The 18,758-nt window shown below is 46.9% G+C and overlaps 1 protein-coding gene across 5 annotated transcripts in view; it reads left to right on the top strand.

The window, feature by feature from the left end:
- The window catches only part of NUP93 (nucleoporin 93), a 108,364-nt gene extending 91,570 nt beyond the window's left edge, over window positions 1-16,794 (top strand). For all 5 annotated transcript variants that reach the window (XM_032854427.1, XM_032854428.1, XM_032854430.1 and 2 more), the window contains 14 exons: window positions 2,341-2,473; window positions 3,909-4,066; window positions 5,251-5,416; window positions 5,685-5,778; window positions 6,549-6,740; window positions 7,318-7,444; window positions 7,558-7,630; window positions 7,917-7,961; window positions 9,553-9,669; window positions 10,447-10,565; window positions 11,415-11,532; window positions 11,979-12,062; window positions 13,511-13,639; window positions 16,584-16,794. In XM_032854427.1, the coding sequence (XP_032710318.1) occupies window positions 2,341-2,473; window positions 3,909-4,066; window positions 5,251-5,416; window positions 5,685-5,778; window positions 6,549-6,740; window positions 7,318-7,444; window positions 7,558-7,630; window positions 7,917-7,961; window positions 9,553-9,669; window positions 10,447-10,565; window positions 11,415-11,532; window positions 11,979-12,062; window positions 13,511-13,639; window positions 16,584-16,694 (1,666 nt within the window). In that variant the 3' untranslated portion in view covers window positions 16,695-16,794. The remainder of the gene's footprint in view (window positions 1-2,340; window positions 2,474-3,908; window positions 4,067-5,250; window positions 5,417-5,684; window positions 5,779-6,548; window positions 6,741-7,317; window positions 7,445-7,557; window positions 7,631-7,916; window positions 7,962-9,552; window positions 9,670-10,446; window positions 10,566-11,414; window positions 11,533-11,978; window positions 12,063-13,510; window positions 13,640-16,583) is intronic.
- The last annotated feature ends 1,964 nt before the right edge of the window (window positions 16,795-18,758 follow it).

Here is an 18,758-nt window from a genome sequence, read left to right as displayed (position 1 = left end):
GAGAGAGTGAGTTTTGGGGGGTGGTCCAGAGGGGGAAGGAGAGAGAGTCCTAAGCAGACCCACACTCCATGTGGAGCCTGATGCGGGGCCTGATCCCACGACCCTGAGATCATGACCAGAGCCAAAATCAAGAGTCAGACCCTTAATCGACTGAGCCACCCAGGTGCTCCAGTTATACTCACTTTTTAAAAGAATTTTTGCCAATGCAGATCTACTGACAGCGTGGCAAAGTAGACCCAGTCCCAAATGATTTTTACATATAAGGCTGAAAATACTGAGAAAATACAGGGTTGGTTGATCCGTTCCCTGCTGCATTCCAAATTTGAAACAGGAGGCTATATTTCTCTCAAGCCCTGAAGGAATTCAGACTGCTGCTTTCACTTGGGCCTTTATCAGCACATGGGCTGTCTTAATTTAAGTCAGAAGAGACTGTGGTGGATATCCGTTTGTCCCAGCTGCCACAGGATTTGGTTCTCTAATCTCTTTCCCAGCCTCTGCTTTTAAATACTTCAGTGATGGGGGAACTCACTACATTTGTTAAATTGAATTTTGTCTATTTTTCATTATAAGAATGCTACGTGTTTATTATAGAAATTGAGGGAAATGCCAAAAGGCCTGCAGAAAGGGGAGAGGCCCCCTATGCCACACCCAGAGGCTCCTGTACCTTTTCAATTTCCTTTTCCCCCGTTTTTGATATATGAATATTTTGTTTTATTTTCTTTTTATACTTATGAGCCAAATGTGTACAACACGTGGTTTTATGTAGTTTGCTTTTTTAATTCTTTGTCAGTATAATTTTTGGTAACTGTCAAATTCCATTAAGTCTTTTTTGGGGGGGGGTAATTGACATTTAGATGTTTCTCTCTCTGTGTCTCTCTCACATACTCTCATTCTGTTATTTTACTTAATCCGGTATTGAATATCTTTGTGCATATGGAGCACCTGACTTTGAGTCAGTCTGTTTTGCTTTGGATAAGAAATATATTTAGAAAGTTCTTTATTATATTAACCCCACATTTGGGTATCTATAACTAGAACCATTTCATCTTTGTGTGGAAGCACTTTAAAGACGGTACAGATTTTAGGGATCTGCAGGGCTTAAAAATGCGTGCTAGCAAATAAGCGAAGAGGGAATGATAGAAAATCATTGGCAGCCATCAGTGTGGTAATTGGTTCAGCAGGGGCAGCAATGGAAACTGAAAGTATTGGGTAGAAGATTGTTGGTAAACAGAATATCCACGACTCCTAAGTATTACCCACAAGGTACTTACCAGTTTCAAAGAGAAAGGTACTTTTACAGCGGTGAAGTCTGGTGAATGACAATTTTAACCAAGTGATCAAACCGACTATTACCTGCCCAGTGGTGGGGCTCCGTGGGCAGTACCAGCATCTGCTGTGTGGGATTCTTGCCAAAAAAGTTGAATCTGAATCAAATCATGAGGAAATTGTCCAGATTGTAGGATATGCCACCAGACAGCTGGCCTGGATTCTTTTTAAAAGGTCAGTGTTGTGAAAAGGGGTTGTAGGTTTGCCCTAGATTAAAAGAACTGGAAGTAGCAGGACACCTATGTGCCGCGCATTTCCTCGCTTGAATCCTGGATGTGAGAGAGACGCACACACTTTGAAGGACGTTACTGGGAAATTTGAGTTTGGGTTATATTTTAGATAATAATGTTGTATTACTCTTCGGTTTCTTGGTGTCATAATGGTGTTGAGGTTGGGTAGGGAAATGTTCTCGTTCTTTGGAGATATATGGTGCAGTGTTTACAGATGAGATAGCCCCTTATTTCTGTATTTTTGCAGAAGGGTTTGTTTTGTTTTGTTTTTATGGATTTCAAATGGTTCAGAAAAGAAGTGGGTATATATATGTATGTATGTATGTATATGTACATAATCTACTTAGAGAAAAAATGTGTACACAGATGTTCACAGTGCTGAATCTAGGTAAAGGGTATATGAGCATTCATTGGGCTGTTCTTTTAATTTTTTGTAGGTTTGAAATTTTTCAAGATAAAAAATTTAAAAAGAATCCACCAAAGCATTCAGCTGTGAGCGGAAGCAATCTGCATATTAGGCCTTAATGCATTGGAAGCCAACAGTTATGTTCCTCTAGGGACTCCTCTGAGTATCCACAGTGATGAGAAATCTTTACAATGGCTTGCTCCCCACTGAACAAATGATACAGTTTGCTTCACCTGCATGATTTCCTCTTCTGTGTGAGGTTGGAAGTCCAGGCCCTGCCTGTGCAGTGCACAGTCTAATGGCATGGATGTAGCGGGTACACAGATACGTATATGTGTTTTCAACCTCTCTCGTTTTTTTTCTTTTCAATATTTCCAGTTATAAGAATTATACCCTTGTGACTGTCTTTGGAAACTTGCATCAGGCACAGCTAGGCGGCGTGCCTGGGACTTACCAATTGGTTCGAAGTTTCTTGAACATCAAACTTCCGGCTCCTTTGCCTGGACTTCAGGTACTGGCATCTTTCTCTATGTGATGAGTTATATATCTGCAGCAGTCTCTCTCAGATAGGCATTTGCAGTTAAAATGAAGTTGACATGTGTAAACTGCCATATGGCAAAGAGTATGGGGCTAGGAGGAAGGCTCGGGAGCCTTGGGAGGCTAGTATTGGGCTGGGGGTGGCTGCTCAGCTCAGAGTGGGGGAAGACACGGGGTGGGGGGGAAGGATGTCACTGGATTCTTGACGTGTTTGGAAAGGAGGCCCCGTAGGACTTGTTGAAGACTTGGATGTGGGTATGACCGGCAGAGTCAGGGATGACTGTTGAGATTGCTAGCTCAGACATCTGAAAGATTGGAGTTCGATCTAGTTCCTAGAATATGACTGCTCAGCCCCTAGTCCAGTTGGGGGAATTACAGTTTTTTATACCATGTGCAAGGCACTAAACTGGAGCTTTGTACCAAGGGTGGTGGGATACAGAGGAGGCTGTCTTTGTAAAGGATATGGGGTTCGCACTGCCCTCAGAGAATGGGTTTCTCTGCCAGAGGTCTTGGAAAAGGGTATTTCAAGCGGAGGAACGGCATGAACACCTACGTGGAGGCAGGAAAGGGTATCTCGTGTATCCGTCGTGTGCCACGGCTTGGCACACAGCTGGCCAGCACGTGTAGGTCTGGAGTACCAGTGTAAAGAGCTCAAAGGGGTTTAGAAGTGACACAGTTGGATCCGGTTTTAGAAAGAGTCCAGTCAGGGGAGCAGTTGAGGGGCCGAGAAAGGAAATCTGAGACCCACCGTCTGGGGGAGTTGGGGAGAAGTGGAGAGAAAAGTAATCACGGGCTGCCAACATGATGACAAAACCAGTTTGAGGATAGAGAAGCTCAAGTTCAGGGAGACTGGGAATGGGGCCGCCTTCTCAGCTCCCCAGTGCCTGCCTGATACCGTGTCCGAAACCAAATAATCAGTGGGTGAACTGAGGAATGACTGAGAGTGCCGGTAGCCATCTGACTGGTCTCGGTGGTGAACATTTTATAAACTCAGGTGCAATAGTGATGGTCTCTTAGTGCTCAGTCAACATCCTCAGCCCTTGCTCTGTGGGGTTTGCAAGGATGAGTGTCTGTGAATTGTCACAGAACATGTCACGCAGATACTGGCTACTAGAATTCTACGCTGAACCCACAGGCTGGCTGTCAGTCACCTGGGGCATGTAATGCTCTTGAGGAAAAACTTTACAGCCAGACCGTGTTTACCAGCTTACCTTGGACAGGTTACTTCACATCCCTTTGCCTCAGTTTCCTTGTTTGTAAAACAGGAAGGGAGGATGCTGTTAATGGTCCGCACCTAGCAGGGTTGTTTTTGAAACTGAAATGACTTTAATGTGAGGAGAGGTGAGTGCATCAGAAAGCCGCCAGCTAGCTTCGTTTGCCTGTTTATTTGAGCATCTTTCCTCTTCTAGGATGGAGAGGTGGAAGGCCATCCTGTGTGGGCATTAATTTATTACTGCATGCGCTGTGGGGACCTGTTTGCCGCTTCACAGGTGGTTAACCGAGCCCAGCACCAGCTGGGAGAGTTTAAAACCTGGTTCCAGGAGTACATGAACAGCAAGGACAGAAGGTATGGTGAATGAGATGATGCATCCAGAAGAAGCCACGTGGAGTCAGCAGGGCGGCCTCCACTGGTGTTGCCCTTTGACCCGTGCACGGCTCAGAATAAGCTCCTGCTTAGAAAAAAAAAATGAAGTTTAGAAAGCAAGTGGAGCTGTCTTGGGAATAGCAGTTGAGAACATTAAAAGAGCACCATTCTGATACTGCTGTCTAGACTTACGTGTCTGTGTTGGGATTTCTCTGTACCAGTGGGAGGGACTGTGGTTGGGAGCGTGATTTGACTTACTCTGTAGATCCCAGGCATTTCAAGCATGCTTTATAAAATGAAGCTGTTGTATTCCACTTCATTTAACATTTGGTGCTTTTCCAGTTGGCCCACTATGAAAATGTTGCCACATACTTTGTAGCTCGAAGGCTAGAATGAGAAGTTAGTAATTTTGAAATGTAATCACTGAAACTAAGCGAGGGGGGTATTTCTGTTTGTCTTTAGTTCTCTTCCATTAAGGAACTGCTAGGGATTAATTTTTCTCTGGATTTTGTTAACGTAATTAGACTTCAGTTCTTACTCATTCAAATCCAATTTTAAATATACGTGCATGTATCTGAAGGAGAAAATGGTGGTCACTCCATTTTCTCCTGTAGAGTACTAGAGATACTTTTCAAGTAGTTTTTTAGGTAGGGTAAATAATGCCATGTCCAGAGATCATCTTAAACCATAAGCCCCTGTCTTGCTTATAGTAGAGAATCCTAGTGCAGGGTTCATGACTTAGGGTTTCCTTAGAGGAAGACCCTGAGACAAGGATTTGAGTGTAACTAGTTTATTTGGGAGGTGATCTGACATGTACAAGGGAGTGAGGAGGCCAGAGGGGAGCTAAGACAGGTAAGGGAAGGGCTCACTCTTGTCCGTCACGGCTTGAGGACTGCTGCAGAGTGGGCTGGAGTATCAATTCCCCAGCATTTCTCACCTTTCCCCGAAGGTCTTGACTGGAGGAAGATGGTAGGTAGGCAAGGAGATGCAAGTGCTGGTAGCGGCATGGTGGGTCAAAATAGTGAGGTACCCAGGGGCTGCAGTTGGGGACAGTGTCTGTGAAGGAAGCCTTCCTAGTTCTGTTACGTGTTGGGACCTAGGGTGCTTTCAGATGCCCTTGAGGGTCTTTAGTGCATATGTGAATCTCTGTTCCTTTGTGTCTTTAGGTTGTCCCCAGCTACGGAGAACAAGCTCCGACTGCATTACCGCAGGGCCCTCAGGAACAACACGGACCCCTACAAGCGGGCTGTGTACTGCATCATTGGCAGATGTGACATCACTGACAACCAGAGCGAAGTAGCTGACAAGACCGAGGACTACCTGTGGCTGAAGGCAGGCGCTGCTTCCCTTGCCTGAGCAGGGCATTCTCCCCTTCCCTCTGCTCACGTTCTGCGCGCAGCTCGTACCTGCTTAACGTGTGATGCCAGCAGCCTTCAGGGCTAGTAGATTTCCTGTCTCCTGACCCCGTTTTCTGTTGTCTGATTCCCCGTCAGTCACCACGGCCGTTAGCACAGCCTTGAGCTGCCGAGCAGCCACAGCTCTGCACGCCTGGCTCAGGAAGTAATTTGTACCAATGTGTGTGTTTCTCTTGGGGGTTTAGTTGAACCAAGTGTGTTTCGATGACGACGGCACCAGCTCTCCACAAGACAGACTCACGCTTTCACAGTTCCAGAAACAGTTGTTGGAAGACTATGGTGAGATCTCCTGAACAGAACCACCTTCTCTGTCTGGTCACCCTAAGGTCACAACTTAGCTCTCCTCTGGGAAGGTCCTTCATCTCTGAACTCTGGGTCTTCAAAGCCTAACACAACAAAACACAACAAAACACAACAAAACAGTGATTGTTAAATTCAGCTAGAGGCCTTGTGAGCTTTAGCAGTGCATGTGACTAATACAGTCCTATTCTGTATAAGGACTTCTCCCTAGTTCTTTGAACTGCCCTGGTAGACCTTTGCTCGGGGACAGACACAGCGAGGGCTTGGCTGTTACTTCTTTGTGGGTCTCGTAATGTCCTTATCTGAGCACAGATGAGGGGGAAGTAGCTCCCCCTCCTCACTGGGTAAGAATTCTGGGAAGAGAAGATCCCGACCCGTAGTCAGCATTTGTTGAATTCCCACACCCGTGAATCTGAGTGAACGGAAGCCTCTTTGAAATCTTCCTTCCTCTCCTTGTTGAGTGACTCTTACCAGGGTGAAGGGGAGCAACAGCCTCTTTTATGTAGCATTTTAAGGGCCTGTGCTCTCTTGCTCTCCCGCCTAGTGCAGGTGGTCTGGGTTTTACAGCAGGACCCTACTTGACAGTTGTGTTGTGAGGGCTGGAGAAGGTTGTGGAGCCAGGTCATGGTTCCCACGGCAGTCCACCGTGTCTGCCAGGGCCCCTTCATCCCTCCAGCAAGGGCTTCTGCCTGGGGTCGGGGCTGCTGATTGTCTGACTCCTGAGTCCGCTTTGTCTTCCTGGCCCGCAGGCGAGTCCCACTTCACGGTGAACCAGCAGCCCTTCCTCTACTTCCAAGTCCTCTTCCTGACGGCACAGTTCGAAGCTGCCATTGCTTTCCTCTTCCGCATGGAGCGGCTGCGCTGCCATGCTGTCCACGTGGCGCTGGTGCTCTTCGAGCTGAAGCTGCTTTTAAAATCCTCGGGACAGAGTGCTCAGCTCCGTGAGTGGTTGTCCACAATGGTGTCACCCTAACATACCCCCCATCGGGCAGCAGCAGACACGTAACTGCAGCCGGCAGGGATCTGGGCCAACAGTCCGAATCCTTCTGGAACATTGTAGACAGCACTGTACAGACGGCCAGCCCTGTGGCCAGTCAGGCTCCCTGTTCAATGGGAGTGGAAGATGCAGTCCCTAGAGTCGGGAGTCATGTTCCCATTACGGCCCTAACTGGACACCCCAGCAGCCCCCTTCTGTGAATGACTGCCTGGGTGGGAGGGGAGAGTCAGAAGAGAGGCAGGAGAAAAATGTGGATGAAGGCCTACAGATTTCTTAGCAATGCAGCACAATCGCCCCAGAGCACACGCCATAACCAGAGACCAGTGTTCTAGCAATTTACTGTAAACTGTCATTTCCCACACTCTGTGGAAAGAAATGGAGGGCAGGGTACTGAAGCTTATTGGCAAGTGTTGGCCAGGCTGCAGGACTAGATGCTGCTGGGGGTTTGGATTCCCGTAGCCCCTGGCTGCTGGGTCATATGGGCAGTGTGGGTGTGACCGTGTCTGTCCCCCATGGTGCAGTCAGCCACGAGCCCGGCGACCCTCCCTGCGTCCGGCGGCTGAACTTTGTGCGGCTACTTATGCTCTACACCCGCAAGTTTGAGTCGACAGACCCGAGGGAGGCGCTTCAGTACTTCTACTTCCTCAGGTAAAACTCGATTCTGACCATTTACTTGCGCTGGTTTTGGTTTCTGACATCCTGAGGACTATCAGAAGCCTCAAGGCCATGCCAGAAACCACGTTGCTTTTGTCCCCTTCCAGGGACGAGAAAGATAGTCAAGGAGAAAACATGTTTTTGCGCTGCGTGAGTGAGCTTGTGATAGAAAGTCGAGAGGTATGTCAGTCCCTCTTCTCTCCCACCCACAATTTGCAGTGCACATGAGCATGCTACTGTGTGGTCCCCGCAGCATGGCTGTGCTGGATATGGTCCAGGGGGGTTCCATTCTCTTGGGTTTCTTGGTTTCTGATAATGAAAATACTGATTCAATATCACTGCGTCCTGGTTTATGTGAAACTCTTCCTACCTCCCCTCTTTTCTTCCCCCTCCTACATCTCCAGAGAATCGGGGCTTATGCGTATATTCTTTTCCAGTAAATTGAGTAAACTTTTTGTCTCCACAGTTCGATATGATCCTTGGGAAACTGGAGAATGATGGAAGTAGAAAGGTGGGTTAAATGCACCCTTAGTGATGTGTTAGTTGGCAGTTAGGGTTGTATAATTGTCAAAAGAATGTAGTTAGACTTCAGGACTCAAGATGCAAATCTGAATGAAATTACTTGGTTTAAAAACCAAAGAATGAAAATCACAGGCCACAAATGATGCCCTTGATTTTAACATACATTTATATTTCTCTGTAAAATATATAAATTGATGATGAGGTAGCTTTTTGGTCGTTAGTAATCTCTACACTCAATGGAGGGCTTGAACTCACAACCTAGAGATCAAGAATCACACACTCTTCTGATAAGCCAGCCAGGTGCTCTGATTAGATGGCTTTTTTAAGTCCCGAGGACTCATCTGTTCATACATGCCATTTTTTGAGCCGAGAAGACCACATTTCTGCCATTCTTGGCTCAGAAAATATGCAAGGAAAGAAATTGTTTAGTGCACCTCCTGTCGCCAGATAGCAAAGTTAGCAATGTGCTTGACCTCTCTCAGAAGGTGGTTTGTGAGGGCTCAGAACTTCACATGGACCCCAGAGATACAGCTGTGCCTGTGAGCCTTAGTGATTCCCTGCGCCCTGTCACACGCTTGGGGAGGCCTAGAGGAGGGGCAGAGGCCTGGGTGTCAGAAACCAGTCCTCATCCGCCTCTGGCATTCTCCCTGTGGCCCTGGGGAGACACCGGCCTCTCTCAGAGACTCACTTTCCTCACTGGTAAAAATGGGTGGCTTGGACCCAGCAATCTCAGGATGAGCTCACAGGGCTCACACTCTCCAGCTCAGAAGAAAGGCCAGTGACCGTGCCGGTGACAATGGCCATGCTTCTTGTGCAGTGACATTTGCCAGGCACTGTGCTGAATGCTGTACAGGTGTTTTCTGATTTAGCCACCATGATGATAATCCAACAAGGTGCTTTTCAAGTGAGGAAATGGAGGCAAAAGAGGCTCATTTTCTTGGGATCACACAGCTGGTAGGAAGGGGAACTGGAATTTGACCCCAAAGCCCATGCTCTTCACTCTTCTTCTGTGCTGCCTCCATGGTAGAAGGAGCAGGCCACCCTAGCTCTTCTGTGCTTCCTAAGGCCTCTTACATGCTCCTGACCATTGGCTGCTGGTGATTGTGGATGGTGATCTTTTTAAAAAATATCCTGACACCCCTTGCCATATATTTTTTCAGCGCTGAGTTTCTTGCCATCTGTCTTAGAAAGGAAATCCAAAATCTTTCCGATATTTTACGTGAGCCTCCTGATTTTTCCACCTAGTGCCTACTCATCAGCAAATGTAAGATCACTGGCTATTTCACCTACCCTCTGGATCATTTTGGACAATTAACAAGCACAGATGTCTTATTGCTGGCCCCTCTGTGCTGCCTGTGAGTCTCCTGCTCCATGTGTCCTTTCCTTGGTCCCTTTCATGTGTTTAATAGGATCTTACATCTTCAAGAAAGCCAGAGTCTAGCTGATAACATATATGCATTGCCCAGGGCGAGCATTTTCAGTAAAAGTAGTTTTCAGATCCCAACTGCTTCTCTGTGTTTAAAATAACAGCTCTGTGCTCCTGTCTCTTTCCTCCTCCCCTTCATAATTTGTCTTGTCAGCCTGGAGTCATAGATAAGTTTACTAGCGACACAAAGCCTATTATCAACAAAGTTGCTTCCGTGGCAGAAAATAAAGGACTTTTTGAAGAAGCAGCAAAGCTCTATGACCTTGCCAAGGTAAAATGTGCCCTTTTCCTTCTCCTTACTTAATAGATTTGTCAGCCTTTTGGCATGAAATGCACAAATGTTTTGACGACGCACTGCTGTACCATACCACTGTCCTGCTGAGGCATTGTCTCCTGGTGCTTAGGCAGCCAGTGATCTGGTCAGGGCGAAATTCCCATTTTACAGAATTATTTCTGCCATGAGGTATTTCTGGCCAAACAGGAGTAACATATTGCAAGAATATCCTGCAGGCTGTGAGCTCTGGTCTCATTTGGCAGCAGAATAAACGTCCATCACATTTCGATGGTGAAACTTTGGGTGAAAATGCCTTCCTGCTTACCCTTCTGGTAGCCACAGACATGCTGGTGAACACTGTGTGTTAAGGAAGGAAATGACAGCTGAGGCGTTTTGAGAGAACTAGAATAAGTATTTCGACATTAAGAACATATGGTGACTGCTGATCATTGTGTGGCCTAAAAAAGATTATGTTCTTTTTTTTTTTATAAACTGAGAAAAGTAGGCCAAAAGAAGGTTTATAATTCATCTTCTTAAATTTAAAGATGTTTTGATTGGGTTCTAATTAAGATGTAGAAAAATGTACAAACATTAAGTGTACAGCTTGGCGAATTTTCCGTGGGTATATATCTATAACCGCCATCCAGAACAAGACACAGATCCGTTTTTATCCATCATCCCAGAAAGTTCCTTCTGCAGGTTATTTTGTTTTTCCTTTTCTCTTTTACTGATTATTTAACCAATTCCTTCTTTAATTTTAAAACAACTGAACAGAATGCTGACAAGGTGCTGGAGCTGATGAACAAGCTACTCAGCCCCGTCGTGCCCCAGATCAGCGCACCGCAGTCCAACAAGGAGAGGCTGAAGAACATGGCGCTCTCCATCGCGGAACGGTAAGGCTGAGAGCTGGCTCTGAGGCTCTGCGGGGGCCCAGCGACAGTGCCCACCAAATGCACCCTCAGCTCTACTGCACACATCAAGTAGTCTCCCAGAGACTCTCCCTCCCTCCAGGACTGTTGAGAGTTCCTGTTTCCCCACTATCAGACTTTCAGAGTTTTGCCGGAAAGCAGGTATGAAAGCACATCTCAACATTCTAATCCTGCGCTAGGGGTTTAATTCTAGGCATTGTACTCCTCTATAGCCTGTTAGCAGCCGTCTCCAAGACATTCTGGGACAAAGCTAGTGAGGACTTGATAGGGAATTCTTAGAGGCGGTAGTGGCCAGTGTTTAAGAATGTACCTTCCTTCCTTGGTGAGATAACTGGGTTATCGGACTTTAACTGATGGAACTCCCAGGCTGAGGCATAGTCATTGCTTTTTGTGCCCTCTACAGATACTCCTGATAAAGTGACCCAGAGAAAATTGGGTTGGAGATGCTTTCCTGGGGGAGCACAGAAGAGCACTCCTTATCAAACAATTCATTTAGTAAACAGCTCCCCAGTGGTAGCTGCTGGGCTTTTGGCCCATCAGAACCTCTCACCCTTCCTAGAGATTTGAATGCTTGAGGTGGGGGCCAAGGCCAGAGAAGTGGGTTTCATGCAGAATATTTATAGATGGATTCTTTGCAAATCCACCGTCAACTTCTTGGCCATTTGAAAAGAAACACTACTTTCCACTCCTTAATTCACCTCATATAGAGATTTCAAGAGATTTTGACATTTTTCAAATGCTGTTCTAAAGTTAGAAGTTGTGCAGAAATTCATAATTACCCTTGTCTCCCCTTCCTTCTTTTTTGTCTTTCAGGTATAGGGCTCAGGGAATCAGTGCAAATAAATTTGTGGACTCCACATTCTATCTTCTGTTGGACTTGATCACCTTTTTTGATGAGTATCACAGTGGTCATATCGACAGAGCCTTTGATGTAAGTTTCAAGAGGGATGTTTGAAGTACAGGTTAATGTATGCCCTTGGAAATTCAAAACACTTCACGGGATTCATTTAAAACAAAGGAAACGTTACCACATTCTTTGCCTATTAAGCAAAGAAGACAAGCATGATCCTAGGAATTGGAAGGGAATTTTTGTGTTGCTCTTTTTTCTTCCTCTTTTCTCCCTTATTCCTTTCCCCATTAGTCTAAAAAACAGAGGCTTCTCAAAGTAATGTGAAATCTCTGAATTTTGTAATTGCCTCAGTAAATGAGATTAGGAATTAAGTTAGCAAATTAGAATCAAAGCCTTTGTGTGGTGGGGAAGCAGCATTTTCTACTAAGAAGCCCTTTATAACATGTTAGCTGCTGACTGTGTTTAAGGAGATGAAATGACTGTGATGGTTGTATCATATGGGACTGGTGGGGTTTTGTTTTAAACAGATAATTGATCGTTTGAAGCTGGTGCCCCTGAATCAGGAAAGTGTAGAAGAGAGAGTGGCTGCTTTCAGAAATTTCAGTGATGAAGTGAGTCCTTTTCTTCCTGCATTATGGAATTTTTTTCTTCCATTTCTGCTGAAAGCTTTTGTTTTAATGTAGCTGATAATGGTAAGAGTCCTCGTAACCACCTAGACTGACTTTTCAAAGGTGAGTCCAATTTCAGATATCCTGGGTTGCTTTTTCTGTGAGTTCACCTGTCCCCATCAGATTATTGTCCAAATTCCTGACTCAGAGAACACAGTCGCTTTAGTGATTAGACATTCTCGGGGGAACAGATTTCTGGTTGATCCTGTGAGGTTTGTTTTAATTCCGTATTACTGACTTGTTCTAGAGGGTGTCTTGGTGCTGAACTCTGACCTTCTTTAAATAGTTCCCTTGAGTGTCTGACACACGCTCCATGATGTACTTCCTTCCTTCCCTTCTCTGAACTGTTTTGTTTTGAGAAGCAGAGCAGTGACCATGACTCAGTTATCATGAGCCCATGACACCCAGAGCCACTGTCTCTCTGAACGGTTTCCAGCACGTTGCCACCATCTAGCTCAAGGGTACTCCGTTGGGCTGCACACTGGATTACCAGGAGAGCTTTAAAAAAAAAATCTTCATACCCAGACTACCCCCAGAAATTGTGGTTTCTCTGATCCAGACTGGCCTCTCCATGCAGCTGGGGTAAAACTCTTCTGTAGAACCATGGACACTCAGGGCCAACTGCCTGGTTCTGGGTTGTCATGAATAGTGTTTCCATTTAAAGCTGTTACTCCCTAAGCAAATAACCTTTTGTGAAGACATGTTTCTGTTTTAGAAGAAAAAGGGAGGCCAGCTTCTGCCCATGTCGCCAGCTGTGGTGCTCCCAGTTTAGGTCTTACCCCTTGCCCACCTGCCCTTCATACCTGCTGTCAGTTCCGCCCCAGACCCTTGCCCTTTTGTTACTTGCCTTCCCCCAGGATGGATCGTTCACTGCACTGGGGACTGAAGTGGTGCACCTCCTAGGCACTGCCTTTGTAGGCACTCCCAAGGACTCTGCTAGGGCTGTGCACCTGCGATGGAAACGCTCTGGCAGGTGTAAGACAGTGGGGAATGGTGGGGACTGGAGAACTAATGTGTGCCTCCCTACCTACTGACGTTGAAATCCAGACTGCTTTTGGTAATCACTCTTCTGGCCAGTCCAAACATACATGGTGGTCAGATGTCAGCATGCATTTGGCTCCTGCCTTCACTTAGGAGGGGTGGCATAAAGAAAGGAGCAAAAGAGTGACCCACCTCACCAGAGCAGCCTTGCCTGAGTTTTGCTCTCACACTTGACATTTCGGTGCCATTGGCTACTTTTTGGTGACTCTGTAGTTCTCTACCTGGCAGCTATGGAAAGTGGTGTGCCCAGGCCTGCCTGAAGTGTGTCCCTCTCCCCCAACACACACACTTTTTCTTGTCCCCAAGACTTGGTTCCTTTTCCTTTACTTCATGTGTTTTTCTCTGTGCAGATCAGGCACAACCTCTCAGAAGTACTTCTTGCCACCATGAACATCTTATTCACACAATTTAAGAGGCTCAAGGGGACAAGTCCATCCTCGGCATCCAGGCCCCAGCGAGTCATCGAGGACCGTGATTCTGTAAGATCCCAGCATGGATCAGAACCATCGCTGAGAACCACCTTTCTGGTCTGCCATCCATGGCACCTCATGAGACGCTTGCTCCTGACCCCAGATGCTCCTTTTCCTTACACTTAGCAGCTGGGTAAACCCTGTGTCAGGAGTCTCTCAGAAGAAATTGAACATTAATGGGATTGCTGCTCTTAAGCTTTTTTTTTTTTTTTTTTTTTTTTTGTAAAGCGGGGCAGGGGGTCGGGTGGGTGTCTGCCAATATCACTTTTTTTTTTTTGAAGAGCACACATGTAAGCCATGGTTGAGGGGGGTGACCTGGGGCAGAGGGAGAGAAAGAATCTTTTTTTTTTTTTAGATTTTATTTATTTGACAGACAGAAACCACAAGTAGGCAGAGAGGCAGGCAGAAAGAGAGGGGGGCGGGAAGCAAGCTCCCTGCTGAGCAGAGAGCCGGACGCAGGGCTCGGTCCCAGGACCCCAGATCATAACCCAAGCCAAAGGCAGAGGCTTTAACCCACTGAGCCACCCAGGTGCCCCAAGAGAGAGAATCTTAAGCAGATTCCGTGCTCAGTGTAGAGCCCAATGCAGGGCTTGATCTCATGACCCTGAGATTAAGACCTGAGCCAAAATCAACCGACTGAGCCACCCAAGTGCTCCATGCAAATATCACCTTTTAAAAAATCAAACAGAATACCAGTTTATAGTGATTCCATAGGAATGTCCTATGCATTTTAAAATGGGAAGGTTATTTTATGAGTCTTAGCACTTTCCCCAGAACTATAAGTACTTTGGCCAGCCAACACATGAATTTGATGCAAACCCTTGTTTCTGTTCTCCTCTGAGCCTCACAGTGACCCCAGAGAGGTCTCAATGGCAGTGATTGTTAATCCCCATTTTACAGCTGAGGGAACTGAGGCCCAGAGTCAGGAAGCAGTTTGCTTTCGTGGTCCCCTCCGGGGAGGTGAAGGAGCCGTGTCTGGAAGTGTCCCTTTCCACTGCTTGTGGGTCAAGCCAAGTCCGGGTAGAGGCCTGGAACTCACATGGTATATGTTGTCCGGTTGATTTGATGAAAAGAAAAAGGTGTTTGACTCAATTAGGAGTCCCTTTCCCTTGACTTCCCCATCTAGTCTTCTACTTCCAAGGGTGTCTGGGCTCTCAGCTGTGACTCCACAGGCATTGTCGTCACTGTACTGCCGTCTAGTGAGTGAGGGTGGAGCTTTGCACCTTCAGCAGCGTGGAGAGCGGTGCTCGGAGTGGTCCACTGGTGGTAGGCCCATCCATGCGTGCCCCGAGGCAGCCGCTGGTTTGCCATCCACCCTTGGGCAGGCAGGAGCCTGAAGCACATTGACAGTAAATGTCAGGAGGTCCTCATGAAATAAGTGGGCTCACCATGCCTGGACCTTGGCAGGCGAGTGTTGAAGTGGTGGACGTTTCTGGTGCTCTGTGTGCTGCCCACAGGCCAGAGGAGGGCTTTGCTACAGAGTAGAGCTGTGGCCTGGCAGGCCTTTGTCCCACAAGACCAGCTGAACTCACATTCTGTGTGTCTTAATCTCTCTTTTTTAGGCACTTAGTTTTTAAGTATCACGAATAAAGCCATTCTGTCTTCCTCTCACCCATTACTCCTTTTTTATGAAGGATAGGGATGAGTAGGGTCAAGAAGAGACTTTTGTGTAAAAGCTGCCCAAGGAGTGGCTTTCTGACTTACAGTGCAGCACTGCCTGGTAAGGGGATGAGCCCCTTTGCTGAACACCTGTAAAGTTTATGTAAAGTAGCTCCAAATCAGGCATGAAAGCCCATACATTTTTATACACGGTTATTTATTTATTTATTTATTTATTTTTAAGATTTCATTTATTAATTTGACAGACAGAGATCACAGGTAGGCAGAGAGGAGGAAACAGGCTCCCTGCTGAGCGGAGAGCCCAATGTGGGGCTCGATCCCAGGACCCTGAGATCATGACCTGAGCCGAAGGCAGAGGCTTTAACTCACTGAGCCACCCAGGCGCCCCCTTTTATACACTTTTAAAGAAAATCTAATGGGTACTTTTTATCATAAAACATTTCTTTTGGTTTGGATATTAATTAAGACATATCCTTGTTGTCAGTTTATTTCACATATCAGGCAAAAATCCCTTGGCTTTCAGTTTTCTTCTTGAATGATCCTTAGGAAGCCTAGTAAGTGACCCTTGGGTTTTCCTTAAAAGTCATGTTACTGGTCTAAAAGGTGTTTGTAGACTCTCCCTTTCTAATCCAGATACGGTCTCCTTTCTTCTATAAGCATGCAACATGTCTCAACATGAGGCAGCCTAAAGCTGTTCTTCTAAGTTTCTTTATTCCAGAGATAGTGTTTTATCATCTGCAAATCAGAGTGAAAGTTATCCCTTTTTTTTTTTTTTTTTTTTTGTTACTGGAATCACCTGAATTAAAATCTTTTTCCCTCCTGGAACATCTAAGAATCTCATGAATATTATTGCCCAGCATAAGGGCCCAGCACTTATGTCAGGAGAGAACAAATGAGAGGAGTGAAAGGAAGGGAAAGGGAAGAAGCAGGAGAGAAAGAGAGCTGGAATGGGACTGGACACTTTTGTGGGGGCCTGAAAACCTCAGATTGAAGGCAGGTAGGCAGGAACCAGCCAGGAGTGAGTGAGAGACGCAGAGCAATAAAACGGGCCGTCTGAAGCTCGGAGCTGTGTCCAGAGATGGTCACACGTGGCAGGTGAGGCAGCTTGCCTGGCAACCACGCCTGTCTTTTACTTAGTAGAAGGGCTTGGGAACTGGGGCCCCAGTGAACGACCTTTGCTTCCTCTACACCGTGAGGGCCGTATGACAGTGGAGGGTAAATCTGGCCTTGACACCAAGGGGTAGAACATGGAAGACCATGGTGGTTGCTCCCCAGGTAGTGCCCCGACTTGGAAGTTCATCAGTACTCTTCTCTTCTTTTCCCTTTCTCTCAGCAACTCCGAAGCCAAGCCCGAGCCCTGATCACCTTTGCTGGGATGATACCCTACCGGACGTCTGGGGACACCAATGCAAGGCTGGTGCAGATGGAGGTCCTCATGAATTAAGTGCCATGCTTTGAGGGGCTTCTGGGACTGCACGCTGTCAGTACCTCAGGCGCATGGGCCCACTGGGGTGGAGTTTCTGGTTTTGTGTTTTGTTTTGTTTTGTATTATGTATTTTTGTCAGCACCAATAAATTTCTTTGATTTGTATTTCTTTTCACATTCTTTTATTTTCATTGTTTTGTTTTGTTTGTTTTTACTTTGACATTTTTTACTTTTTATTTGTGTGGGTGGAACTGTCTTCACTAGTGCTTGAGCCAGAGAATGATAGGCTTATATAGGCATCTGTGATTTGGTTAAAGTTGACCTTAAATGATTAAAAATTCACCCAAAATGAGCAAGGAAATGAAGCCTTTGGGAGTTGCTTTTGTTTAGACCCAGTATTCCATATGGCAGGGTCACGGTTCATTTTTTACGTTTTCATTTGTGAAAGCCACCATCAGCCTTGGGCGAGTTAGGATCCGTGTGAACTAACAAGCTCCATGCCCCCATCTTCTCTCGGGTGTGCCTTGGGGTCCAGGGGGGCTAAGACCATCCTCCAAATCATCTGCTCTGATTCCAGGATTAATTAGTTTGCTGTTCTGTGGAAATCCCACTGGAGATGGAAACAGACGTAGGAAAACCACTTTTTTAAAGAGGAGCAGCACAGGTATTTCAGCTGGAGCTGAGGAAGGGCAGGCCTCGGAGCTTCTCCCTCCGCAGCTGCCCTGCTGAGGCGCCTGCGTGGGCCTGTGCACTCCCCTCTTCCAGAAGACTTCTCACAGAGCTCGCTTTTCCCTTCTCTGGCGGTCGGTTTCTCTACTTGGACAGCCCATCCTTCCCACTTTCTCACTCAGGAGGGCCACCGGCCAGGTGAGCTCATAGGTCGCTTTCCGAGTGCGGATGTATGGGCGTCAGCACTGAGGGTGCCTGGTCCCTGAGCAGAGGTTGTCCCCCGTCATGGACTCTATTTCTCCCGCCACCAGTCCTGAACCGCCTGCTGAACTAGCAAGAAGGAGGACTGTTCCTGTGTGGGCCGGGCGAGCTGCAGGAAATCCGGCAGCGGTCAGCCGAGCTGGTTTTACCGACTGTTCCTGAGGCCGGGACTCCCAGGACGATATTAAGATCCCAGAGTCTCCAAAGGTGCTTTTCCACCTGGAGAGAAGTTTCTCTCTCATCACAGGGCAAGGATACCCTCACTGTCCTGTAGTGGTTAAAGTAATTGTTAGCTCGCCTTTTGGGAAAGTGTTAAAAATTTCCCAGAATAATAATGGGACCATCTGCTCTTCATCATTTGAAATCCCTGATCCATCAAGGACGTGGCCTGAGGGTCAGCAGGGGCTGCGTCTGCCTTCCTGCTGTCCCACCTGCTCCCCCTGGAGCACTTGCCTCCAGTTGAGCTTCACTAAGAAAGTTCCAGAAGATGAACCCCGCAGGGGACTTAATGTAGCAAGTTGTACCCTATTGATAGGTGCTGAGTTATCTTTCAAACAAGTCTCTACAATTTGCTTCAACAGTGCTTTACAAGAGTACTCTGGACTTTGCATAAAGTGCGACCTCACGTTCTGCTTTTAAATATTAGATCTTCCTCACAGACAGACCTGTAACAGTGCCACCAACGTGAGGAGGCTCAAGTCCTTCAAATACGCATTTGCTCCCTGGCTCACCACTTGTTCATCACACCCACCATGAGAATTCATTGTGAATTTGCCCTTCCTTGCATCATGCCCGTCTGCTAGCTCCAGACCCGGGAACAGCCAGTGAGCCCAGCATAGGGGTTTGGGTCCTCCGCCCTCCCACCTGTGGATGAGACCTTGAACTGCCCTGCTCGGGGAGCTGTGTGGAATTGAGAGGAAAGCTGTCCCTGGTTGGCACTGAGGACTTGCCCAGAGAGAGCCGTCAGTAGGAGAAATAAGATAACTGGGTTCATACCAGAAGGGCCAGACTCCCAAAGCAAATCCCAGTGCTTGTCCTACGGGCTGGTTCTGTGGTGACACGTGGCCTGTTTGGTGTAGAAACGCAGGAGACCAAGGCTGAGTTTGCAAGGCCACAACATAACAGGTTCCCACGTATCCATGGTTACAGCTTG

This window comes from Lontra canadensis, unplaced genomic scaffold, assembly GCF_010015895.1.
Source record: "Lontra canadensis isolate GAN:19392208 unplaced genomic scaffold, GSC_riverotter_1.0 scaffold8, whole genome shotgun sequence".
Lineage (NCBI taxonomy): Eukaryota > Metazoa > Chordata > Mammalia > Carnivora > Mustelidae > Lontra > Lontra canadensis.
The sequence above is the reverse complement of the archived record's forward strand: the minus strand, read 5'-3'. Positions and strand labels throughout refer to the sequence as shown.